Source organism: Schistocerca piceifrons, chromosome X, assembly GCF_021461385.2.
Source record: "Schistocerca piceifrons isolate TAMUIC-IGC-003096 chromosome X, iqSchPice1.1, whole genome shotgun sequence".
Lineage (NCBI taxonomy): Eukaryota > Metazoa > Arthropoda > Insecta > Orthoptera > Acrididae > Schistocerca > Schistocerca piceifrons.
In genome coordinates this window covers 148376387-148403601 of record NC_060149.1, presented here as the reverse complement: position 1 = coordinate 148403601, position 27215 = coordinate 148376387, and the positions used below count along the sequence as shown (strand labels likewise).

Here is a 27215-nt window from a genome sequence, read left to right as displayed (position 1 = left end):
TCCAAACAGCCTTTTCCAGGCGCCAACACCTGGTTTCCGTCTTTTTTGATTTACATAAAGCATACGACACAACCTGGCGACATCGTATCCTTGGCACATTGTACGAATGGGATCCCCGGGGCCCACTCCAGATCTACATCTACGTGATTACTCTGCAGTTCACATATAAGTGCTTGGCAGAAGGTTCATCGAACCACAATCATACTATCTGTCTACCATTCCACTCCCGAACAGTGCACGGGAAAAACGAACACCTAAACCTTTCTGTTTGAGCTCTGATTTCTCTTATTTTATTTTGATGATCATTCCTACCTATGTAGGTTGGGCTCAACAAAATATTTTCGCATTCAAAAAAAGAAAGTTGGTGACCTCGCCGCGACAAAAAAGTCTTTGCTTTAATTACTTCCATCCCAACTCGCGTATCATATCTGCCACACTCTCTCCCCTATTAGGTGATAATACAAAAGAGCTGCCCTTTTTTGCACCCTTTCGATGTCCTCCGTCAATCCCACTTGGTAAGGATCCCACACTGTGCAGCAATATTCTAACAGAGGACGAACAAGTGTAGTGTAAGCTGTCTCTTTAGTGGACTTGTTGCATCTTCTAAGTGTGCCGATGAAACGCAACCTTTGGCTCGCCTTCCCCACAATATTATCTATGTGGTCTTTCCAACTGAAGTTGGTCCTAATTTTAGCACCCAGGTACTTAGTTGAATTGAGAGCCTTGAGAATTGTACTATTTATCGAGTAATCGAATTCCAACGGATTTCTTTTGGAACTCGTGTGGATCACCTCACACTTCTCGTTATTTAGCGTCAACTGCCACCTGCCACACCATACAGCAATCTTTTCTAAATCGCTTTGCAACTGATACTGGTCTTCGGATGACTGTACTAGACGATAAATTACAGCATCATCTGCGAACAGCCTAAGAGAACTGCTCAGATTGTCACCCAGGTCATTTATATAGATCAGGAACAGCAGAGGTCCCAGGACACTTCCCTGGGGAACACATGATATCACTTCAGTTTTACTCGATGATTTTCCGTCTATTACTACGAACTGCGACCTTCCTGACAGGAAATCACGAATCCAGTCATACAACTGAGACGATACCCCATAGGCCCGCAGCTTGATTAGAAGTAGCTTGTGAGGAACGGTGTCAAAAGCTTTCTGGAAATCTAGAAATACGGAATCAACTTGAGATCCCCGGTCGATAGCGGCAATTACTTCGTGCGAATAAAGAACGTTGCACAAGAACGATGTTTTCTGAAACCATGCTGATTACATATCAATAGATTGTTCCCTTCGAGGTGATTCATAATGTTTGAATACAGTACATGCTCCAAAACCCTACTGCAAATCGACGTCAATGATATAGGTCTGTAGTTCGATGGATTACTCCTACTACCCTTCTTAAACACTGGTGCGACCTGCGCAATTTTCTAATCTGTAGGTACAGATCTATCGGTGAGCGAGCGGTTGTCTATGCTAGCTAAGTAGGGAGCTATTGTATCAGCATAATCTGAAAGGAACTTAATCGGTATACAATCTGGACCTGAAGACCCATATCAAGCGATTTGAGTTGCTTCACAACCCCTAAGGTATCTACTTCTAAGAAGCTCATGCTAGCAGCTGTTCGTGTTTCAAATTCTGGAATATTCCATTCGTCTTCCCTGGTGAAGGAATTTCGGAAAATCGCGTTCAATAACTCCGCTTTAGCGGCACAGTCGTCGGTAACAGTACCATCGGCACTGCATAGCGAAGGTATTGACTGCGTCTTGCCGCTTGTGTACTTTACATACGACCAGAATTTCTTCGGATTTTCTACCAGATTTCGAGACAATGTTTCGTTGTGGAACCTATTAAAGGCATCTCGCATTGAAGTTTGTGCCAAATTTCGCGCGTCTGTAAATTCTAGCCAATCTTTGGGATTTCGTGTTCTTCTGAACTTCGCATGCTTTTTCCGTTGCCTCTGCAACAGCGTTCGGACCTGTTTTGTGTACCATGGGGGATCAGTTTCATCTCTTACCAATTTATGAGGTATGAATCTCTCAATTGCTGTTGCTACTATATCTTTGAATTCGAGCCACATCTCGTCTACATTTGCATAGTCAGTTCGGAAGGAATGGAGATTGTCTCTTAGGAAGGCTTCTAGTGACACTTTATCTGCTTTTTTAAATAAAATTATTTTGCGTTTGTTTCTGGTGGATTTGGAAGAAACAGTATTGAGCCTAGCTACAACCACCTTGTGATCACTAATCCCTGTATGTCATGATGCTCTCTATTAGCTCTGGATTGTTTGTGGCTAAGAGGTCAAGTGTGTTTTCGCAACCATTTACAATTCGCGTGGGTTCGTGGACTAACTGCTCGAAATAATTTTCGGAGAAAGCATTTAGGACAATCTCGGAAGAAGTTTTCTGTCTACCACCGGTTTTGAACAAGTATTTTTGCCAACGTATCGAGGGAAGGTTGAAGTCCCCACCAACTATAACTGTATGAGTGGGGTATTTATTTGTTAAGAGACTCAAATTTTCTCTGAACTGTTCAGCAACTATATCATCGGAGTCTGGGGGTCGGTAGGAGGAGCCAGTTATTAACTTAGTTCGGCTGTTAAGTATAACCTCCACCCATACCAATTCGCACGGAGTATCTACTTAGACTTCACTACAAGGTAAACCACTACTGACAGACACAAATACTCCACCACCAATTCTGCCTAATCTATCTTTCCTGAACATCGTCTGAGACTTCGTAAAAATTTCTACAGAACTTATTTCAGGCTTTAGCCAGCTTTCTGTACCTACTTCCTGCTGCTCCGTACTTTGTGTCCAAGTTGGTGCCTACCATAGTTCTCCCCGTATTCAGGAGAAAGGTGTTCCGCAGGGCTCCGTATTGAGTGTGTGTCTATTTTTAGTGGCTATTAACGGCCTAGCAGCAGCTGTAGGGCTGTCGGCCTCACCTTCTCTGTATGCGGATGACTTCTCCATTTTGTATTGCTCCTCCAATACTGGTGTTGCTGAGCACTGCTTACAGGGAGCCATTGACAATGCACAGTCATTGGCTCCAGCCCACGGCTTCCAGTTTTCAGCCACGAAGTCGTGTGTTATGCACTTCTGTTGGTGTTGTACCGTTCATCTGGAACAAGCTTAATGATGGTCTGCTCACTGTAGTGGAGACATATCATTTCTTAGGACTTGTTTTGGTGCCTGATTGACTTGGTTACCTCACCTTCATCAACTTAAGCGGAAGTGCTGGCAGCACCCCAATGCCCTCTGCTGCCTGAGCAACACCAACTGGGGGTGCAGGTTGCTCTACACTGCTGCAGCTCTACACAGGCCTTGTTCAATCCTTCCTTGACTATGGGAGTCTGGTTTACAGTTTGGCGGTGTCCTTATCATTGAATTTACTCGACCCATTGCACCACTGCGGCGTTCGCCTAGTGACGGGAGCTTTTAGAAAGAGTCTGGTGCCCAGTGTCCTGGTGGAGGCCAGAGCCCTTTCATTGCAGATCCGACATGCACACTGCTTGCCAGTTATGTTGCACACATTCTTAGTTCTCATGCACATCTGAATTACTCTCTCCTTTTCCCACCCACAGCAGTTCATCTCCTGTGTCGGTGGCCCAAGTCAGGGCTTGTGATTGTGGTTTGCTTCCAGTCCCGTCTCTCTGAACTGGAGTCTTTCCCTTTCCCACCTATCCCCGAGGTCCATTCACATACACCTCCATGGTGTAAACCTAGGCCGAAGCTTCGCCTGGACCTATCACATGACCCTAAGGACTCCGTGAACCCTGCGGCTCTCCGCTGTCACTTCTCTCAATTCTCGACATGTACCAGGCCATGAAGTGGTTTACACCGATGGCTCGGTGGCTGATGGTCATGTTGGCTTTGCGTATGTTCATGGAGGACATATTGAACAGCACTCCTTGCCAGATGGCTGCAGTGGTTTCACTGCAGAGCTGGTGACCATATCTCGTACTCTTTAGCACATCTGCTCATGCCCTGCCAAGTCATTTCTCTTGTTTACGGACTCCTTGAGCAGCCTACAAGCTATCGACTAGGGCTACCCTCGCCATCCTTTGGTAGCGACCATGCAGGAGTCCCCATGTGCCCTGGAACGGTCCGGTTGTTCCATGGTGTTTGTGTGGACCCCAGGCCATGTCGGAATCCCAGGAAATGAACTTGCCGGCAGGTTGGGCGAAACAGGGTACATGGAAACCACTTCTGGAGATCAGCATCTCCATAACTGACCTGCGATCATTATTATGCTGCAAGGTTTGTCAGCTTTGGGAGACGGAATGGCATAATCTTGGTATGCACAACAAACTGCGTGCCGTTAGGGGAACTACGAATGTGCGGAAGTCCTCCATTGGGGCCTCTCTCAGGGATTCTGTGAATTCTCTGCCGGATCCGCATTGGCCACACTTGGGTGACCCACAGCTGCCTCCTTCACCGTAGGGACCCACCTCAGTGTCCGTGCAGCGCCCGGTTGATAGTGGTCCATATTCTGGTACGCTGTCCTACTTTGACTGCCCTGCGACAAAATCTTAGGTTACCGGATTCGTTGCCGCTAATTTTATCTGACAATGCCTCATCAGCTGATTTAGTTTTACATTTTATTCGTGAGGGTGGGTTTTATCATTTGATCTAAGTTTTAGCACATGTCCTTTGCCCCTGTGTGTCCCCCACCCTAGAGCTTCCAGGGTGGAGGTTTTAATGTGTTGTAGAGTGGCTGGTTGACTTCTTCTTATTCTTACGTCAGCCAGCCATGTAACATGCTTCCTTGTTTTAATCTCCTTCCGTCTCTGTGGTTTTAGTGTCCCATTTTGTCCATTTGAGTGTTTATTTCCCTTTCATCGTTCTTGTGGTTTTTCTTCTCTTTTGTTTTGTGTTTTAATTTTCATTTGTTTTCTTCTCACCGTTGTGGCATTGGTTTATTCAAAACAAGGGCCGATGCTCTAGCAGTTTGGTTCCCCCCTCCCCTTTTAAACCAACCAATATGTTCAGTTTAAAAATTGTCAGCTTTCACAAATACAATATTAGGCAGCAAAGTACTTTCACTGCCCCCTGTTTGATCTGCCTTTGTCTTGGTTATAATATTTAGTGGTCTTTCCAAAGACATTCAAATGTTGACACACAGTGAAAATAACTTTTCACAGTAGATTTAAGAGGTATCATAGCTATCCTTGATGTATGTAAAAATCATGAAATGAAGGAACTGCTTAAGGTAATATTTGTAAAAGGCAAACACACTGGTATTATACCACTTACAATAAACAGTACCTGCATTTTCATAGCTGCAACCCCTTCCACCCTATAAATTCCCTCTCATACAGTCTGGCCACCCATGGACAGTGCATCTGCTGTGACAAGCAATCCCATGCACATTATATTGCAGGCCTTCATGGACAATACTAATCCCCCCCCCCCCAAAAAAAATAAAAAAAAAAACACCCTTGCACAGAAACAGATTTTCTGCACCACATCCTCACATGCCCCTAAACCTTCAACCATCCTTGTGATCCAGTTGCCAAAGGGCATCCCCACCATTACATATCGTATAGACACACTCAATTTTACCATATCCTTTACTAGGGCTTCAACTACTTGTCATGCCCAGAAATGAGGAACACCCTACCCCTCCCCCCCCCCCCCCCCCTTCCTTCCCAAATCCTTCCCATCCCTCCCAGACTAATATTCAGCCAACCACCCAATCTACAAAACGTCTTTGTCAATCCTTGTGCTACATCTGCTCCCAACACCTGTATGATGGAAGACCTAGGAGCAAGACCTGTCTAGTGCACACACCAAGCATATTCTACTAGAGTCTCATAACAGATATATCCTACTATATCAGAGGCAGTGCCACATGTGAAATCAGGCAAGTCACATACCATCTCCACTGCAACTTGTGCGACATTTTATGTAGACATGACTAACCAGCTGTCCACTCAAATGAAAGGCAAGCACCAAACTGTGGCCAAGAAAAGAGTTGACCAGCCAGTGATGAGACACGCTGCTGAGCACAGCCAGCTTGACTTAAGAAGCTCCTTCATGACCTTGCCACCTGGATTCTTTCCACCCCCACAACCCACTACCAGTTTTTCTGAAATACATAAATGGAAATTCTCCTTACAAAATATCCTTCAATCAGGTGATACTTCTGACCTCATTTCTGCTAGGCCCTGTCTCATGTGTACCCCCACCACTGTTCCCAAGACTCCCACATCACTCATTCTGCTCTCGCACCCTTATCTGCACAGCCCCCCTCTTCCTGTGTTCTCTTCCCCTTCCCAGTCAACTGTGTGTTATAGTGTGCTATGTACATATCCCCATCTGTGGCTGTGGCTGTGCAAGAGCAAACTCATGGATGTCACATTAATAAGCCCTGCCCTTGCTGATGCAAGGCCTCAGCTGCATAGCAATTTGTTACCTTTACTCCTTCCATTATTTATATTCTATCAGAGACTATCTGTTATTATATTTATATACACTCATTCTGTGTTGTTGTTATTTTCCCTTTTTTGAACGATAACAATTTAAACTTACTTCAGTAAAATACAGAAAGCCAACTACAGCTGTAAACTTGCCTGTGTATGAAGACTAACAATAAAGTCATTTTAGTATTAGTTGAGTGACATTTTATTTCTTATTTTTCAGATTTTCCTTTTAACTTTATCGTTCAATTTGTATGTCTTTAAGTATTAAGTGCTCTTAATAATTATTATTTATATGCATTTACTTCACTAAATGTTTCTCTTTTCCACGACTGTCTAGGAAACTTTGAAAATGAAGTGAACAGAATTGAAGATTGGGCAAGAGAAAATGCTCATGAAACAGAAGAATGGGTGCAAAATGAAGACAATATGATAGAAAAATGGGCAAAAGAAAATTCTAATGAAACTGTAGAATGGGTTCAAGATGAGACAAAAATGGGAGAAAAATGGGCAAAAGAAAAGTTGGATGGAGCTGAAGAGTGGATACAGAATGAGGCAAAGACTGTAGAAAAATGGACCAAAGAAAACTACAATGAAGCTGAAAAATGGATAAAGAATGAGAAAGAGATTGGAGAAAAATGGGCAAAAGCAACATTAAATGAGGTTGATGGTTGGGCGCAGAGTAAACTAGTGGAGACTCAGGAAGTTGTGAAAGCTCTAATGCCCAAGTTTAGTAGTGACAAATGTGTGTGTTACCATCAGACCTGTGGATGTTGTGTCCATGCAGAAGAACCAGAAATACATTTGAATAGCACAGGTACATAATCCATTATGGCTCTCTCCAAGTGAAACTTTACATGTTTACTTTTTTATTGACATTTAGTTTTTTGTGATTTAACACTCATGTAAGTACAACCTTCTTTTTTTTCAGTTTGTGTAAATGTGACATACCTGTCAGAAGATTATGGCATTTCTTTCACTGTTACACTAAACAACCACACACTTTACAATGAAACTGTATCAGGTAAATCACTTTTGTGTATCTAGAAATTTTTATTTGTAGAAGTAAAAATTTTGAGTAGTGTCATTTGTTGCTGTTGGAGACAGGTGGGTACATCCATTTGCATTCTGTTACTCTAAAATTACACACATTCATTTTGAGGGAGAATACTGAACCATTCACATTGTTTTAAATGTTAATTAGATGTAAACAGTGCTCTGGCAATGCTTTCTGTTTGTGGTAAAGGAAGTGTTGCCCTGTGGTTGGTATTTCACATTAAGTTGTAGATCCTTGTATAACAGTCAGTCAGTTCACATGATAACCACCTCTGGTCAGCTCGCACTTGGTAGTACTTACAAGAAAAAAAAGAGTTCAAACAGTGGGCTTTAATGCCTGTTTCTACATCTACAATAATACTCCACAAGCCATGTGACGGTGTGTGGCAGAAGGTACTTCTGATACCACTAACTGATCCACCCCACCCAACATTCCCCTTCCATTTGCAAATGGTGTGTGGGAAGAATGATTGTTGGTAGGCTTACGTATTAGCTATATTTTCTTGAATATTCTTGTGGTCATTTCGTAATATGGATGAAGAGGAAGTAATACATTGGCCAGTTCTTCCCAGAAAGTACTCTCTTGAAATTTCAACCGTAAACACCTCCATGATGGACAATGCCTCTTTTGTAGGGCCTGTCACTGGAGTGTGCTGAGTATCACTGTAACTGTTTTGCACAGACTAAACAATCCCTTGACAAAACACAGCACTCTTTGTTGGGGCTTCTCTCTCTCTCTTCTATCAGTTTCACCTGGTAAAGGTCCCAGATTGAGGAACAGTACTTGAGAATCGGTTGAAAAAGTGCCTTTTAAGCCATTTCTTTAGTGGATGAATTACATTTCCTTAAGATTTTTCCTATGGATCTCAGTCTGGCAGCTGCTGTTCTTGCTGTGTATTTTATGTGGCCATTCCACTTAAGATTGCTCTGGATAGATACTCCTTGATATTTTACAGTAGTTGCTGTTTCTAGCAATTTGTCATAAATAGTGTAGTTGTACAGTAGTTGATTTCTTTTCCAATGTATATGTAATATGCTGCACTTATTTATTATGTTCATGATCAGCTGCTTATTCCTGTGATTCTAATCAATCCTCTGTAGGTCCTGCAAATAGTTACTGTCTTCTGTCATTGCATCATAAGCAAACAACAGTAAAGAGCCTCTAACTCATTGTGCTACATCATTTACATTGAAGTGAGAAAGGTTGTGGGATACCTCCTAATATTGTGTCGGATCTCCTTTCGCCCAATGTAGTGTGGCAGCTTAATGTGGCATGGACTCAACAAGTCGTCAGAAATCCCCTGCAGAATATTAAGCTATGGTGTCTGTATAGCAGTCCATAATTGCGAAAGTGTTGCCAGTGCAGGATTTTGTGCACAAACTAGCCTTTCGATTATGTCCCATAAATGTTTTATCATGTCAGGTGATTTGGGTGGGCAAATCATTCGCTTTAATTGTCCAGAATGATTTTCAAACCAATTGCAAACAATTGTGACTGTTTGATATGGTGCATTCTCATCCATAAAAATTCCATTGTCATTTCTCCATCAATGAATGGCTGAAAATTGTCTCAATGTAGCTGAACATAGCTGAGGACCCAGTATATTATATGTAAACAAAGACCACACCATTGTGGAGCCATCATCAGCTTGCACAGTGCCTTGTTGAAAACTTGGGTCAATATCTTGTGGGGTCTGCGCCACACTCAAATCCTACCATCATTTCTTACCAACTAACACTGAGACTTGGCCAACCAGGCCTCCAGTTGTTTAGGGGTCCAGCAGATCCGGTCATGAGCCCAGTAGAGGCTCTGCAGGTGATGTTCTGCTGTTAGCAAAGTCATCTGCATCGGTTGCCTGCTGCCATAGCCCATTAATACCTAATTTGTCTGCACTGTCCTAACAGATATGTTCATCATATGTCCCACATTGATTTCTGTGGTAATTTCCCACAGCGTTGCTTGTCTATTAGGACTGACAACTCTATGGAAACTCCACTTCTGAAGGCCATTAAGTGAAGGCCATCGGTCACTGTGATCTCCATGGTGAGAGGTAATGCCTGAAATTTGATATTCTCGGCACACTGTTGATCTCGAAATATTGAGTTGCCTAACAATTCCTGAAAGGGAATGTCTCATGCGTCTAAATCCAACTACCATTCCGTGTTCAGAGTCTGTTAATTTCCATCGTGCAGCTGTAGTTGTATCCGAAACATTTTCACATGAACCACCCGAGTTAAATGACAGGTCTGCCAATACAATGTCCTTTTATAGCTTGTGTACATGATACTACTGCCATCTGTATATGTGTATATTGCTATCCCATGACGTTTCTCATCTCTGTGTGTAGACAATATAAACCGTACCAATCATATCACTCTTCTTTGGGGTAATGTTGAAATTACATGTACATCTGTTGAGTTTGTTCTATTAAGAATGATGTGAGAGCTCTTTTTGCGAGGATGTCTTGAATCCAGTTCCAAATCTGGTCAGATACTTAGTAAGCTCGTATTTTTTTCACTAACCGGGGGTGTGCACAGTATCAGATGCCTTCCTGAACATGAGGAACACAGCATTAACCTGAGTGCCGGTGTCTGCAGCGCTGTGGATCTCATGGAGGAACAGAGTGAGCTGAGTTTTGCAAGATCTCTGTTTGCAAAATCCGTATTGATTTTTATAAATAAGATTTTTCCCCCAGAAAACTTCATAATACATTAGGATAAACATGTCCAATAATTTTACAACATATTGAGGGCAACCATATAGGCCTATAATTATATACACCCGTTCTATGACCCTTCTTGAAAACAGGAATGACCTGCACTATTTTCCAGTCACTAGGTACCCGTCGTTGCTCCAGCTGCCTGCAGTGAACTGCTGCTAGAAGGGGAGCATGTTCTTTTATATAAATGTCTGTTGATTCTTACAGGTATCTCATCTGGTCCTGAGGCCTCTCCATGACAAAGTGATTGTAGTTGTTTTTGTGCCTGCCTATTGATTGATGCTGTTTTTGTACAGCAAATAGATAATATAAAAAAATTATGGTAAATCCTGTGGCTTTGTCACTGTACACAGCTACAACAGCACCTGGCAGTGACGTGTGCTGCAAGTGAAGTGTCACTGTTCATTGCAGCAGATACTTCAGTTCTGCATTGTTTCTGTGCACTGTTGCCAGGTCTTTAAAATCTGTTGGCAGAGATATAGTACCAACTAGATCGAATGTCAGTAACTTCATTTTAGGTGCTAATGATGAGCCACATACATCCCCATCACTATTCCTTCCCTACTCTTACACAGTATATAAATACACAAAAACATAATTAAATAGAATTACACGCATTCAGTAATCTAACAATAAAAGGGGGGGAGTTGAAGGTCAACGACAAAACCAAAGTAGTGGAAAGATTATGTTGGCAACACTGCAAAACACAACACATACTGAGAAGTACAAAAACAAATGGAATACAGATGTATGTTGTGAAAAACAGAATAAATGTGTAGTGCTGCAGAGCAACTAAAAATTAGACCAAAATTATCACTGTCTAATGCAGAAAAACAACAACGTGATAGCAGACGGCGTTTCCCAATGTAAGCAAGAAATCAAGTAAAGATCACTGTAAGTATAAATCAACATATTCTTAATGAACTGTTTTTTAATCTAAAGTCAAATCAAAATGTAAACTTAAATACAGACCACTGATGATGCTTTACTTCAATAAAGCCAAATGCATCTGGTGAAAAAACACCAATTTTTGTAGTTGGCACGACAGAACAAAAATACCCTCAAGATTGAATTTGTTGCTTCGCCTCCATTTCCACAAGAGTGCCTGTGTAATGTACATTTATAACATCCCATGTCAGCTGGAAACAACTACTTCATGGCTTCATCTGCGTCTAGGCATTGTTGTTGCTGACGGACATGCTGTTGCTGGCGGACTTGCCCTTTGGCTATGGGGCTATCACTTCTGTTTTCATGCGGGGGATCACAATGATCTGTGTCAATGAATCCTGCCTCCATAACATCTATGGTAGATAGATTCTTCTCAATCTGGTATTGGTGAGGCTCATGCACTTTTGGACCATCAAGAAGAGATGTGTTTAGCTTTCTTATGGCCTGTGGGTGTACTTCTGCATTCCTGATGCACTCACAGCCACAACCTGACAGAAGAGCTTGTTGAGCCATAGTGTTATGCTCTCTATTGTGTCCTTACATAATTTCTTGCTCGTGATAAACACCTGTTACGCTAAAACTTCTGAATTTTTGTCAGTGGTTTCTGCAAGCAAGGCTGTTGGACAGGATATTGAGTGGTAAGAAAACCACATACTGTGCCCTTTTGTAGGCTGGAGAATTCTCATTAAGAACTGTGAATTATCATTCTCTCAATTTCATTAAACAAAACCAAGCAGTAAAACAAAAAATAACTGTTGAAACTGGGACTTGGGCCATCACACTGTTGTTTATGTGTGTTGACTACACCACCAAACTACGTAATCACTATACTAAGTGTTGCAGTATACGGGTATTTCTTACTGTTGATGTGTCCGTGACTCCATCTCTTGACATAGTGTTTTTTTTCCCCCATTTATGAGGTTTTAGGAATAGAGTGGAGCAGATTTTCTAATGTGAGATCATAGATTTTAATGTGTTTACAGGATGGCTGTCCCATTGTTGCATCTGCCTCTGCATGCAACCTGATCTCTTCTTATTCTCATGACCCTTGTGTGATATATCAATGGAAAAAATTCTGTTTGTCTGCCTCCATATAAGCCCTAATTTCTGTTTTTGTGGTCTGCACGCAAAATGTACATTGGTGACAGTGGAATCGTTCTGCAGTCAACTTCAAATGCTTGTTCTTAAATTTTCTCTGTAGTGTTCCTTGAAAAGAAAGTTGCCTTCCCTCCAAGGATTCCCATTTGAGTTCCCAAAGCATCTCTCTAATACTTGCATATTGTTTGAACATGCCAGTAACAAATCCAACAGGCCACATCTGAATTTCTTCGATGTCTTCCTTTAACACAACCTGGTGTAGATTCCAAATACTCAAGCAGTTCTCAAGAATGTGTTTTGCTGTAGTGTCCTACACATGGTCTCCTTTATGGGTGAATCACACTTTCTTAAAACTCTCCCAATAAACCAAAGTCAATCATTCACTTTCCCAGCTACAACCTTTGTTTGTTCATTTCACTACGCTTTCAAAGGTTTCCATTGCAAACATGTTAAGATCTAAGTGTGCTTCTGTTACAAATTTTAGATCAGATAAAGTTGATCAAGATAGCAAACACTGACAGTTGTTAATTGGTTCATAATTAAATTGTCCCTCCTTCCCTTCCTCTCCCCTCTTCCCCCTATGCTCCCTCGCCGCTCACCCTCCGCCCTTGTTTGTTTGTGTGTGTGTGTGTGTGTGTGTGTGTGTGTGTGTGTGTGTGTGTGTGTGTGTTTTAGTTATTTACTGTAATAATCTATAACATATAAATTTGTAATCTGAATGATTTGTTTGTCTTTTTTTTTTATTTGTTTTAGTAAGAAATCCTCCTCCGGTATGTGCGGGATTTCCTTACGTGAAGGAATTGGCAGATATATGTATACGGCTGTATGACATAGACGCAAAGAGTCGTACATTTCATGCTTGTGCACGTCTAGAAGCTCGTATGAAATTTATCATTATTGCACATTATGATCTTGGATGTTTTACTATTGGATCATCATCTGTTGAGGATTCAAAAAAAAAGAATGGTTTAGGCACCCACCACCCATCTGTAATTCTGATTTAATGCATAATAACTTTTCTTTTAGATGTATGTAGTGGATTTTTGTTACTGAAAATATCATGACTTGTTCATATTGTCAAAGGATTGTAGTTTTAGATAATGTTTATATGTTTAAGTGACTGTTGTTTTGAAATTTTGAAGTTAATTTTATATTAACACATGAGAGCTTTAGTTTTGTTGGTGCTAAATGATTTGTTACGAAATGTTTGATTATTGATGTTACCATTTTAAGTAAATTTCTATTAAGCCAAAGCAGAATGAATTATTGCTTCTCGTGAGACTAATATATAATTTTATTGCATGACTAGATGAGCCAGTATTTGCTACTATGTCTTGAACTGTAAATGCAAGTGAGGGAGGGAGGGATGATTTAAGGGAAATATTAAATTTTATTTGTAGCATAGAAAATTATTATTATTATTATTATTATTATTATTATTATTATTATTATTATTATTATTATTATATTTTTTTCATGTTTGATACAGCAGTTGCTTAACGCATTGAGAATAAATAACAGATATTAATGTTTTCACATATTTTGAAAGAAATTAATATAGAAGTCACCAAAAATTCAGATCGTTTTACGACTAATTATTACAAAACCTTAATCTTTTACTCTCCATGGCAAGACAAATGTCCCAGTTTTACAATATTAAGAATACATTAAATTAATGAAGTACGTGTGTAACACAAGAACTCTACAAATAAAAATTTAGTGGTTTACACATTAAAATGGTATATCTTGAAGTACGGAATATTTGCAATTGTCAATACTTGATAACAATATCGGATTTATTTACACTCTCATTCAACTTCAGAATGATGAAATTCACAAATTTTATACAATGATGTAAGATGGTAATCTCTCTAAGTTTTTGCTCTGAACATATCCAGTACCAAAACTGCATTATAGAGTTGAGCACATGAGGAAATTGTTCCATATTTTAAATAATCAATAGGTTGGGGTGTTTGTCTACTTTCATATTAGTATTGTAACGGGTGACTTCATCCTCAATATTAAAGGTATTCTGGTTTTCATTCACAAAATTCCTACATATTGACTGAGAACTTTCATTATTCCTAGGCAAGTAAGGACAGGTATGCAGCGGCCCAGCTTTTTACGTAATGTTATAATTGTAATTGGTTTCTTCTGGAGCAAGATGACACACTCTTTTGTAGCCTGATGCTTGCCCCCCCCCCCCCCCTCCCCCCCCCCCCCCTCCTGTTGTAAGCCATGGCTAACGTGACTTCGAAAGAGTGCATATAGGCACTCTTAAGATACTGTCAGTCATGGAGTAGAGAAGTTTCACAGACAATTTGTTGTTTTTAACTTAATTTATTTTAATTTTTTATAGTGTTAATAGGACTTTGTCATACTGAATAGTACATCTGCTTCAGTAATTACCCAAGTTGAATCTTTCCCACTAATGATACAGGTTGTTTTAAAACTCTACAGTAAAACAAGAAGAAAAAAGTCTGATGAACATGGGCTCTAAAATACATACCTTAAGAGATAGGAGCACTTGTTTGTATTCAGTACTGTGAAACATCTCTCTTAAATTCAAAAAGTGCTCATCGGCCTTAAGGTATGCATTTTGGAGTTGATGCTTAATAGACATTTTTCTTCCTTCTTGCTATGAGGTATCCATTCCTGAAGTTTTACCATCAAGTTTTGAAACACCCTGTATTACATCATCTGCAGACATTTTTGCTGTAACTGTTTGTGCTCTCTTTTATGTACTCACAGATTGTATTGTGGTGTGATGCTTGTGTTGCTGAAGAACTAAACACCTTTCAAGCCACTTTCACCCATATAATATTGACTGTTGTTTAGTCTTTGAGAAACAAAGGTTGTGAACAATAGTTTTAGGAGGTTGTTCATTCTGACCTAGTAGTTAAACTATGGAGTTTCCAGTGAATCCGGTCTCAATGTTCACTGAATAGCATTCCTTGTTCATCATGTGCTCCTCTAACAGGGAATAACACAGTGACTGAATCTTACGTTTTTATTCTGTATAGGCATTTTATCTGCATTCACATGCAGTCTGTAGTTTATTTATTTTATGTAAATAATCCTGTTGTGTGTATCACTAGAATTGTTATGCTTTCTGCTGGTGATGTATTGATTCCATGGTGCCATTATCATTCTGTGATAGATTTCTTTTTGTGATAATGCTGTATGATACTACTTAGAAATGTTTGCACAGAACATTATTGATGTAACTGAATTGTAAACTGCTATGATGCATGGTTATGTAGACTGTGAAAAGTTATATTTACTATTATTCTACACAAGAATACACCTTAAAAAAAATGTACCTTACATTCTTGTGCTGTATCGGAACAATTTAAATTTTGGTGCAGTTGTCTCGAGCTGTGCCATATTTATGATGTCTATTAAAATTGCATAAAGACACTCCTTTCATAGTCTTTGTTGTATGGAGATTTTTCACCTCTGTTTTGGTAAGATGTAGAGAATTCATTTGTAGCAAGGAAGACACATTTGTTACTTAATTGAAAAATAAGGATCAGTCTAAAAATATTTCACATGAAGCATTTTTTAATGTAAATTTTTTCATAAAACTTGTGTAAACTATTCAATTGTTCTAAATGTGCATCCTTATTTTATTCCAGTTCTTAAACTACTTATGTTGTGAATGAATTAGGACTTTTTTTTATTACACACATTTTATGTAATTCTGGAAATATTTCCAGCAAAGTGTAATAAAATATTAAAATATTTTGGACTTACTTATTTTCAGTTATAAATTAACCGTATAGACACACACACACACACACACACACACACACACACACACACACACACATAGCATGACAGGCCACACTTAAAATTGTGTACCTTTAAGTGACTAATAATAACTAGTGCAGTATTAAAATCTACTTGTGTAATTTTTTTCTATATATTATTTTAGACACACAGGACATTTAAACCTACTGTAGGGTAAGGCAGTGTGTATCATAAATGTCTGCAATTAATATTCCAACTATCTGCAGTTCTATTAGAATATTATCGTATTTCATTTTCCAGACAAAAACTTTCTTTTCTAGGCTCACATCAGAAGCTTATGGTGCTTAGGGGACAGACTTCAATAAGGTATGCAGGAGAGCTCATATGTTAACGGCAGGGTGTGAGTTGTGATTGGAAGAAAGGAAGATTGGGTTTAATGTCGCGTTGATATTCAGATCATTAGAGACAGAGTACAAGCTCGGATTGTGTCAAGGATGAGGAAGGAAATCAGCCATGTCGTTTCAAAGGAAACATTCTGGCATTTGCCTGGAGTGATTTAGGGAAATCATGGAAAACCTAAATATGGATGGCAGGATGTGAGTTTGAACTGCCGTTATCCCAAACAAGAGCCCAGTGTGCTAACCACTGTGCCACTTTGCTCAGTAATTGTGACTTGAGAACTCCATTAGTAACAGTGTTGCTCATCAGAAGCAATGATTTGGATTAGAGTCCAGATACCATGCACAGTTTAAATCTGGCAGGAAGTTAAACAGTCATACATCAACTGTTGCAAAGTGAACGATTCACTCCATTCTACGTACAATTTGTTTGCCACCATAGTGGACTAGTCAGTGATGATGACTGCTGTGAAAGGGCCTTGGGTTTGATTCCTGGTACTACCAGGGATTTTTCTTTGGTGGGAGGACTGGTATAGTGCATACTCAGCCTCAAAAGACCAACTGAGGAGCTAATGGGCAGATTACTGGTGGTTACAAGGTCAAGAAACCCGATGATGTTAGAGTGGTGTACTAACCACATGCCCCTCTGTGCCACATCCAGTGATGCCTTGGCAGAGGGCGACGCCTGCAGTCAGTCAGGCCTTATTGGCTGTGTAGGGCCAGAATGTGGAACTTCACTTCGCATATTTTATTTATGAACAGCTCAAAAGTTGGTGATCATGTGGATATTTTATGAATAAAAGTCTAGATTGCTTAATATAGTACTTTGTTTATATTGTCAATTTGGATACTGTCATGACATCAAAAGTTAAAACTTGTCAAACAACATTCACTGTCAATCAATAAAACCTATGCCTATGTGGGCCGACAGTTGATGCTCCAAGCCAAGGAACATAGAATGTATCTGTCTAAGAAGCTAAGCATTCTTTTAAACTCCCTAAGTAAATTTTTTTAAAGTGTATCAGTACATTACCTATCTCCTCCATTGTACAAAGTTCTTTGTTTTATTTTGCAAGAATATTGTAAGTTAAAAAGGCATCCAGTACACTTTTGTAAGTTAAACATGCTGTGCTGTGGGGCGAATGGCATGGTGGGATATGAAGTACACATTTGGTATGTTGCGATCATAGTGTAGACACTTTTATTGTTCCAGCAGTTTTCTACTGCCAACATCTGATCTTATGGAACTTGTTATAAAATTGTAACCCGTAAGATCAGATGGTGACACCATAAGACTGCTGAAACATCATTTTAAAACAGTAAATGTGTACAAAGTGTATTCTTCATTTCTTACTACACTGTTTCTTTAACTTGACTGATAGGTGTCTGCATAAAGCAAATATAAAAATGGCGTGCAAATTTCATGTGGCAACATTTTCATAGCACACTTGGGTCAATAGGTTACCCAACTGCCACAAGGCATCTGTATAAAATTGTGGTGGTTCAGCAGATCAAAGATAAAGATGTTGCCCTGTACTGCATATATTTTGTAGTGTTGTATCTCACGTTTTAGTTAGTGTTTGTGCTTTGAGACTGATTTATACTGTATGGTAGTATTTGTCTAGGAACCACCAGTGTGTATCTTTCATGCAACTGATCCAGCATTGATGCCTACATTACTGAAGCCGACTCTGCGTAGCACTCTGATTTGTAACTAACAAAATTACAAAGTGCATCTGCTGTATATTGGTAACAATATGACCAGTTGCATCTCATTAATTCTGTCTTTGGCCCGTATGTACTCTGTGGGATTTAAGTAAGATGCCTTCTGCAATGTAGTAGTAGTAGTAGTAGTAGTAGGAGGAGGAGGATAGTAGTGTTTTAACATCCCGTCGACAACGAGGTCATCGAAGATGGAGCACAAGCTCAGATCTCAGATTAGGGAAGGAAATTGGCTGTGCCCTTGCAAAGGACCCATCCTGGCAGTTGTCTGAAGTGATTTAGGGAAATCGCAGAAAACCTAAATCAGGACAGGGTTTGAACAGTCATCCTCTTGAATGCGAGTCCAGTGTGCTAACCCCTGCACCATCTTGCTCAGTGGGAATAAAGTTAGTTAAGGGTTAGGATCACTTTAATGAGGAGACCATTAGAAACTGAAAGTAATCTGGTTGGGGAAGGAAAGTAATCCCTGCCACTTTCAAAGAACCCAGTCCAGCAGTTGCCCTAAGCAGTTTACAAAAACCACTGATTACCTAAATTTGAATGGCTGGACAGGGTTTGAACCTTGGTCCTCTCAAATGTGTTACCAGTGTCTTCATAAGTGTACCACTGGCAGCCACTGCAGAGCTTCACTCACACCCGATACTGTCTGCTCGCCGATCCAGCGGTGAAACATTCATCACTATGTGTGCGGCCATAAACATTTTAAAAAGCCAGATCATAATCCATTCACTGGTGTAAATGTACAATCGTGCTGAAATTAAATGCACACTGCTAACTTCTTATCCATTAGATGTTAATTTCAATGGTAGTTGTCAGTTGTGGTTTTAATATCTCCCTTCACTCTCAACCACATCATAGGTCAAAATAGCCAAATTTATTTTTGTAATTTGATTTCTTATGAGCTGGCTATGAGCTCTCTTCATGTCCCTGTCAACTCCACAATAGCTGGAAATGTTCATTTGATATTTTGTGCAATATTAATATCAAGAAGTTTGGTAAAAGTGCCACATTTTCAGATTGTCGACTCCCCCCCCCCCCCCCCCCCTTATTTGCAGCGTTGTTTCATGAGTGATTCAGAAAAATTCACCAGCCATTTTTTATGTGATGAATTGATTTGCTCCGGCTTTGAAATGGGTATGCTATGATATCACAGTGGCATTTAATTACAAAATTTGTTTCTAAAGGTTGAAGGCATAAATCGTGTACTGCATGATGTCATTTGGAACAGTATTCACTGAATTATGAGTAGGCTCGTGTCACAATCAGTAAATTTGTCTTGGAGCTATAAACTGTCTGTAGGTAGCAGTTACTGGAACTGGATGCTAAAAATAGGACGAATCACTGGTGCTTGAAAGAGGGGCACTGTGGAGATGTCAAAGATGTGCTGTAGTTAAAAGTATATTGAGACTTGCATATTTAAGTTGACACCAAACCATTGTTATGGAGGAAAGAAAAAGTTTATTAGTTATAGAAAGTGCTGCATTGGATGACAGACATTGCGAGAGGGTTCTAGGCCCATTTTTGTCAAAAGGACTAGGACAGCAGGGTTCCATTATGTCTGAGTCTAAGGGTAATGAAATGAATCTAGGATCAGCTGGCATTTAACCTGGGGACCAAATGAGGTGATAGGTGAAGACAATTTTCTCATAGAATTTTTGGGCTTTTTGCTAAACAATGGTATGGATTTTCGGAATTGCAGCAGTCGGAGAACTATAGCATGACAAATAATTTCACACAAGAGATCAATTAAACACATCCCAGATGACCACGTGTTGTATACTTACTTGTACGGGCTATTCCAAGAAATGCCCAGGGTCACCTGCGCCTCGTACTACTTCATAAGTCAAAATGACTTGTCTGGTCCAGCAAATAACACCAAAATGAGTAAAAGATCTGTCTGTTCCATCATTTTTAGTCTACGCCAGAATGCTGGAATGCTACAGAAAAAAAAATGTAATCCTAAAAATTCTCTGGTTTATGCATTTGTTCTTGTAACCAACATCAGAATTCTTGTCCCATGGTCAAACTATTTATTACCATTTTTAAGGGTAGTTCCCAGCATGTAAAAAGAGCATAATGTGTTACAAACAGCCAGAAGATAAGCATCTTGAACCCCCAAAAACCACACTGGCCAGCTGCATGATATAGGAATTGGATATGACAATGAAGAAACTGTTTGACAGGATGAAACTATGATCAGTTTGTGTTCGGAGAAAGAAAATTATCGGAAGGTACAATGCAGTGCCTCAGTGCTCAGCAGGATACCATTTGGTTTCTTTGGCAACAGAAGAGCTGTTGCAACAAACGAAAATGGTTTCAAGCATGATACATTTTACTAGCTACATAATATGGAATTCATTTTGTCTGCAACTCCTCCTGGCCTTCAGATGAAATGGTGATGTTTCCATATTGTCGATACTTCATAAACAGCACATTGAGTTAGGGATGTAAGGCCTCACCTTGAGGCAAATGAAATCTTCCACAGATTGGTTGGATAAGATTTATGAATTAAACGTGCCTGTTTTAGAGGTGCACTGGTGGCACCAGCAGTGGAAACAACCGCAAAGCAGGAAGGTTTTGGGAGTAAGTGTTTTGTGTGCAAAGAGAGTCGACTGGGGGCGCAAGAGATTTGGAGTTCTGGATGGTGCACAAGATAACGAATCGCCCTCTGTGCAGATGTTGAGCCTGGTCTTGACTGTTGGTTATCGCCTGCCCTCCAAAGCGGTTTCATGTGTGGGCATGATATTTTGGCTGGTTCAACACCAGTTATGGCGATCTGGTCTCGTGCAGGCTTAAGGAGTGGAAGGATGGTGGCGTAACTTCCTTTATGTCCTTGCCTCTCACTACCACTGAAAATTATGCAACCACCATTTATAATCAATAGCAGCTGTTTAAAAATCATTTGCTTAAAATCTGTTCAGTGAACTTTGGCAAAGTGTAGCTGCTTATTCGATGACTGTTTTTCTGTATTTTTGCTGTGTGCTGAATGACAAGGGGTTCATAATTAATCACAGCTGTTTAAAGGTGTTTTAGTTAACTCTTGAGTTTTCCTAATGTAGTTAATTGTTTTTAAAATTATGTGCTTTTGGTGTATGGTTAATGGCTGGTAGCCCATAACTCATTTGTCTAAAATAAAGCCAAATTATGTATTAAAGATGACGGGTGCTGAAGCAGTTATGTGGGAGGGGGGGGGGGGGGGGGGGCGGCGGCATCCCTCCATTAGGGTGACCGGATCCCAAATCTTTCCACTCTAATTCCTAGTTATCAACTGGTAAACCAGTGTGTGGTTATTTTCCTTTTTTCACAAAAGTCGATGAATGCTGTTTCTATAATGTTGGTACTTTATAAACAGCACATTGAATTAGGGATGTAAGGTCTCACCTTGAGGCAAATGAAAGCACAATAGGTTGGGTAAGATCTATGAATTCTAAATGTGTTCATTTTCTAAGAGTTTATTTAGCCTGTGTATAATATTCCCCACTTATGTGAAGACTTCCCATTCATTCCTAAACTTTGATCTCAATGAGCATTAGGTCTCTCTACAATGATATCATGTATCATGTGGCTACAGTTATAAGATAGCCAGTTTCTGTCTACGTAGTCATCTTCAGCTCTGAGGATTTCAAATGTTATATTACAATAGCCAAGCAAATAAACTTATTAAGCATGAAAAATGTCTGATCTCTCTGGAAAACAGTCCAATCACCAGTGCAGTTGTTCTCGCAATGTGAAAACGGAGTGATTTGTCTGACATCCAGAAGGGCATGATCACTGGCTTATGGGCAATGTGTGCTGCCGTGGTTAAGTATAACGTGCATGGCAAAATAACATTATCTAAAAGCAGCACAGGGGCAACTGTGACCACTACAGCCCATAGATGAAAGATGTGAGCAACAGCTGCAGAAATGTGTACGGGCAAATAGATATTCAGGTGTTGAGTACCTGACCATCCAGATGAACCAAGAGGCTACAGTTTCTCCTCAATGACTGTTTGGCAAACTTTGCTGTGTATGGGCCTGCACAGCAGGTGCCTGGTTCATGTGCCCATGCCAATTGCTGTTCTTTGGCAACAAAGGAAGGAATTTGCATGCAATTACAATTACTGTATGTCCATCAAGTGGAGACAGGCGGTCTTTTCAGATTAATCACATTTTATGCTCCATCGGCTGTTGGTATGTATGTCACCATCTCTCTCAGCTCTCAGTGTATATGCGTGGTTTGAAGAACACCAGCATGAGTAAAACGAATTCCCCTGGCCATTAAACCCAGTCAAGACTCTGGGACCATCTCAGTCGAGCTGTACATGCTATGGATCCTTAACTGAGAAATCTAGCACAGTTGGCCATGGCACTGGATTCAGAATGGCTCCAGATCCCTGTCGGTACGTTCCAGAGCCTCACTGACACACTTCCTGCAGCACCCCATGCTGCAAAAGGTGGTTATCAGACTGTCGACAGGTAGCCACATTGATGTGACTGGACAGTGTATTTACATAGTGTGATAGTAACTGTATCTACAAACTCTTCCATTTCTGGATGTTCTGCCAATTCCAAAGTGCCTGTTATGGACTATAGACCTTTTTGCATACAGATGACATACACTTTCTTTATTTAACCTCCTAATTAAGAAGGCAATACTCACAATATATAGGAGGTAACACTTTTCTTATTTGACACTGTAAGCTGTTTAAAGGCGTCCTTGCTGAATGGTATTATTATTGGTTTACGATACACCATGCTGTAGATAGTGTATGTTTTGTTATGAAGAAGTGGATATCAGTGTTCCCACAGGTAACTAGAAGAATAAATGTTCTTGACTGAGCTGTGTTATCTGGAGAGGTCTACCTGAGGTACCCTAGACTTTTGTCTGCTAATGACTGTTTTAGTTCCACAGCCACACACCCCACTGACACAAAGTACACATCAATGCAAATGGCTTTTTATAGAAGTATGTGCCATTCTCACAACCTGGGCAATCATGGCAAGATCCTATTGAATGTTGAAGGATTGCCCAGAACTTCACAGTATTGTTGAGGACTAGTGAATCTTGTAAACTCAAGAACTACAGATTTGGCAAACCTATATCCAGTGTAGATTGGTGGGATTTCACAAGATTTTTGCAGCACCCAGATGGGCATTGGTGGCTCACCAAAAGGCATGGATGCAGTAAGCATCCTCACCTGCCATCCACCCCCCCCCCTCCCCCCCAATAAATAATTCAGCTACAAAAACTCTTTGCCACAAGCTGATATTGGCTATATTCACACATGCTGGTTTCAAATGGTTATTAATCAACCGTAACAGGGTACCTTTGGAAATATATATATATATAAAAAAACCACTGAGCAAAATGCAATTTCTTTAATCTCATATGGATCCAAAGACTGGATATAGCCACATTGGATAACTTATTTTCTAAACTTCTAGTTTAGGTTACCTTATCTATAGCCTCATAGAAATTTGGTATGTTCTAAAATAAATGAAGAAAGAAAAATGTAACATTGTTGCAAGAAATGTCACAGCATTTACATAAGTGATTTAATAAAACAATGGAAAATATTAATCAGAACAGTGGAATTCGGGAAGTTTTTGTAACATACTAGATTTTACACTCGCTTGTCTAATCAATAACATTTGATTACTTGTACATGCTTACGGACACATGCGATAGACAAGATTGTACATGCTTGGCAAAAAGGTTCACCAGGGAAGCTGCCTTACCAAGTCCATCTGACAATCTGGTGATTTGCAGTGCCTTAAGTTATCAACCATAAAGGCACTATAGAGAGATGTGAAATTTAAATTGGGCTAGTCAGGAAGTTTACTCAATCATCTCTCCCATGCTATCCACATAGTGCCTATAAACTGTTGCCCTTCAGGATTTAAACCATCTACCTCCTGGTCAAGCCACACTGGTGGGGTTGGTGGGATCACTCATGGGAAAATTCCTGCAGTAGTAGATGTTAGAGCTGCACCTTTTTTAGATTGAAGTCAGCTGATAGGTATTCCTGCTTAAGAGAAGTCTCTCTAACAAGGGAATCACTTTTGACAAAGCTGAGGTATCCGAGTAATGAGGGAATTAGTATATTTCATCAAAATATACAAGGTATTAAAGTTAGTGAACTGCTTATAGATGTTGACTCTGAAATTATTGGTATATCTGAACACTTCTTAAGTAAGGAGATAATTCAGAGGCTTCCTTTACCAGGATACAGGTTGGCTGGCAGCTTTTCGAGGAGCTCTTTGTGGTGTGGGGGAGTAGCCATGTATGTGAAAAACGGCATCCCATTTGAGTCAATTGATGTTTCAAAGTACTGCACTGAAAACGTGTTTGAATGTTGTGCAGGTGTGGTTAAATTTAACGGAGCTAAACTTCTAACTGTTGTTATTTATAGATCCCCAGACTCCGATTTCACAACATTTTTGCTAAAGCTAGAGGAGGTTCTTGGTTCACTTTATAGGAAATACAAAAAGTTAAGTTATATGTGGTGACTTCAATATTAATTGTATAAGTGATTGTGCAAGGAAGAGGATGCTGGTAGACCTCTTTAATTCATATAATCTTATGCAAACCGTATTCTTTCTAACGAGAGTGCAAGGGAACAGTAGAACAACCATAGACAACATTGTTGTTCATTCCTCATTACTAGAAGGGCATTCTGTTAGCAAAAAGGTGAATGGCCTTTCAGATCATGATGCACAAATTTTAACTTTAAAAGATTTTTGTGCTGCAACACATGTTAAATATATGGCTACGAAGGCTTTCCCGGCGTAATAATTGATAATATTCTCCTCGGGTATGCAGCCGGATCATAACGTCTTCATGACACAATATTTCCGCGGTCCATCTGGCCGCCATCTTCAGGTGAGGGTGCTGGGCACGAACTCGCCGGAACTGACTTCCTAGTGCAAGCTGCGGCCCCTATATAGGCCGCAGAAGACCCACAACACGTGCGCGAGAAGGTGCCGTAACTGCCCTCTAGCACAGTAAACATACCACGCCGCCAGTGGTGGAAATAGGTGAAATCGAGATATCGTCAAAAATTTTTTTATTCCAGCGATCGAAACTCAGACCGTTGTTTTTTGATGTCAGATAACACCGGGTCCCAAGTCTTACTTAAAAGATAGCCCTTGTCTCTATTAATAAGATTGTCAGATAAACGAATCTCTATGGATTCTTTTAAAACACAGTCCCAATAGCGAGATGCAGGGGCAACCATTTGTGTCTTGTCATAGAGCATTCTGTGTCCTTCGGTGAGACAGTGCTCCGCCACTGCAGATTTCTCAGGTTGAAGCAGCCGTGTGTGCCGCTGATGCTCAACAGATCGGTCCTGAATGTTCCGGATTGTCTGCCCAATATAAGCCTTCCCACAGTGGCAAGGGATCTTGTACACGCCGGGCTTCCTCAAACCCAAGTCATCCTTTACAGAGCCAAGGAGCGCTCTAATCTTGGCTGGCGGATGAAAAATACTTTTGATATGGTATCTTTTCAGAATTCTTCCTATCTTCAAGAAATGCTCCCAGCAAAAGGCAGGAAAGCCACCGATTTGCAGGTATCTTCTGGTGGTTCAGGCGAAGGTCCATACTGGAAAGCACGACGGATCTGTTTATCTGTATAGCCATTCTGCTTGAACACAACCTTAAGATGGTCCAATTCTTGTGTCAAGCTTTCTCCATCTGAAATGGTATAAGCTCTTCTCGCCAACGTCTGCAGGACACCCGTACGCTGGAACGATGGATGACAGCTAGAAGCATGCAGGTAACGGTCCGTGTGCGTAGGCTTTCGATAAACACTGTGTCCCATCATCCTTTCTGTACACCAGAACATCCAGAAATGGAAGCTTCCCATCACTTTCCACCTCCATGGTAAACTTGATGCTAGGATGCAGGGAATTAAAATGATCTAGGAGGCGGTCAAGAGCTTCTCTCTCATGAGGCCACACCATAAACGTATCGTCAACGTACCTCCAGAAACAAGTAGGTTTTAAGGACGCCGTTTTCAGCGCCATGTCCTCAAAATCTTCCATAAAAAGATTGGGGACAATGGGCTCCCCATAGCCACTCCGTCAGTCTGTTCAAAATATTTGTCATTAAATAAATGTACGTCGACGTCAGCACGTGGCGACAAAACCTGGTTGTTTCCTCATCCAGTTTCTCACCAATTAATTGCAAGGATTCTTCCAGAGGAACCCGGTTCTTCAGCAGTGAAAGCGTCTTCCGTTTTATCCGTTCAGTTGGGTCGTCCTGCAATGTTCTGTATGCTGAGTTTTCAAGTAAGAGATCCATCTTTCCCAGATAGTCATCACGTGACAGAAGAACCGTTGCGTTGCCTTTGTCTGCTGGTAGAACTATCAGATCTTCGTCTTCTCTAATGGACCGGACAGCTGCCCTTTCGAGAGAGGAGATGTTACTCTGTGGAGGCGGCGCCCGCCGCAATGTATGTGAGACCTCTTGCCTAATCTCTTCAGCTTGGTCCTCCGAAAAGCTGGACACTGCTTGTTCAACTGCGCAGATGATTTCGGTGATAGGCACATTCCTCGGTGTAGGGGCAAAATTCAGGCCTTTCTCCAACACTGACAGCGTGGCGTCGTCCAGTTCTTTACTCGTGAGGTTAATCACTGTCCGTCGACGGGTGTCGTCATCAGATGTCGTGGGTTGAGAAGAAAGCCGTTGAAACTTCGAAGACTGTTTCATGACGTCGCTCCTATGCGTCCAATCTGATAGTGCCCAAGGAGAACCATCCACCCATTCCCAGGATGCTCCGACAGCAGCGACGATAACTCCAAGTGCAAGAAAAGTAAATCCATGGATATGAGATTCAGTTGTCTTTGAGTGAAGCGAATGCGCTCCTTGACTAAGGCGAAACTGGCACGCTTCTTGATGTTGTTGGCCATTTTCGTATCAATAAAATGCACAAATCTAGCAAACTTAGGTATTACTCTTCCATCGCGGCATCTCAGCAAAAAGGCGAGGGCACTCAGCAACTTGCCTTTCTTCTTACGAAGTTTATCAAACTTCTTCACACGTTCCACCATCTCCTCCACGTAGAGGCTTTTGATGTGGCTACGAAGGCTTTCCCGGTG

General features: G+C 40.7%; 1 protein-coding gene across 1 annotated transcript in view; it reads left to right on the top strand.

Moving 5' to 3' along the window:
- LOC124721703 overlaps positions 1 to 15937 on the top strand; it is a 47478-nt gene extending 31541 nt beyond the window's left edge. The window contains exons 2-4 of the mRNA XM_047246789.1: positions 6779 to 7255; positions 7370 to 7462; positions 13014 to 15937. Coding sequence (XP_047102745.1) covers positions 6779 to 7255; positions 7370 to 7462; positions 13014 to 13264 — 821 coding nt within the window. The 3' untranslated portion in view covers positions 13265 to 15937. The remainder of the gene's footprint in view (positions 1 to 6778; positions 7256 to 7369; positions 7463 to 13013) is intronic.
- The last annotated feature ends 11278 nt before the right edge of the window (positions 15938 to 27215 follow it).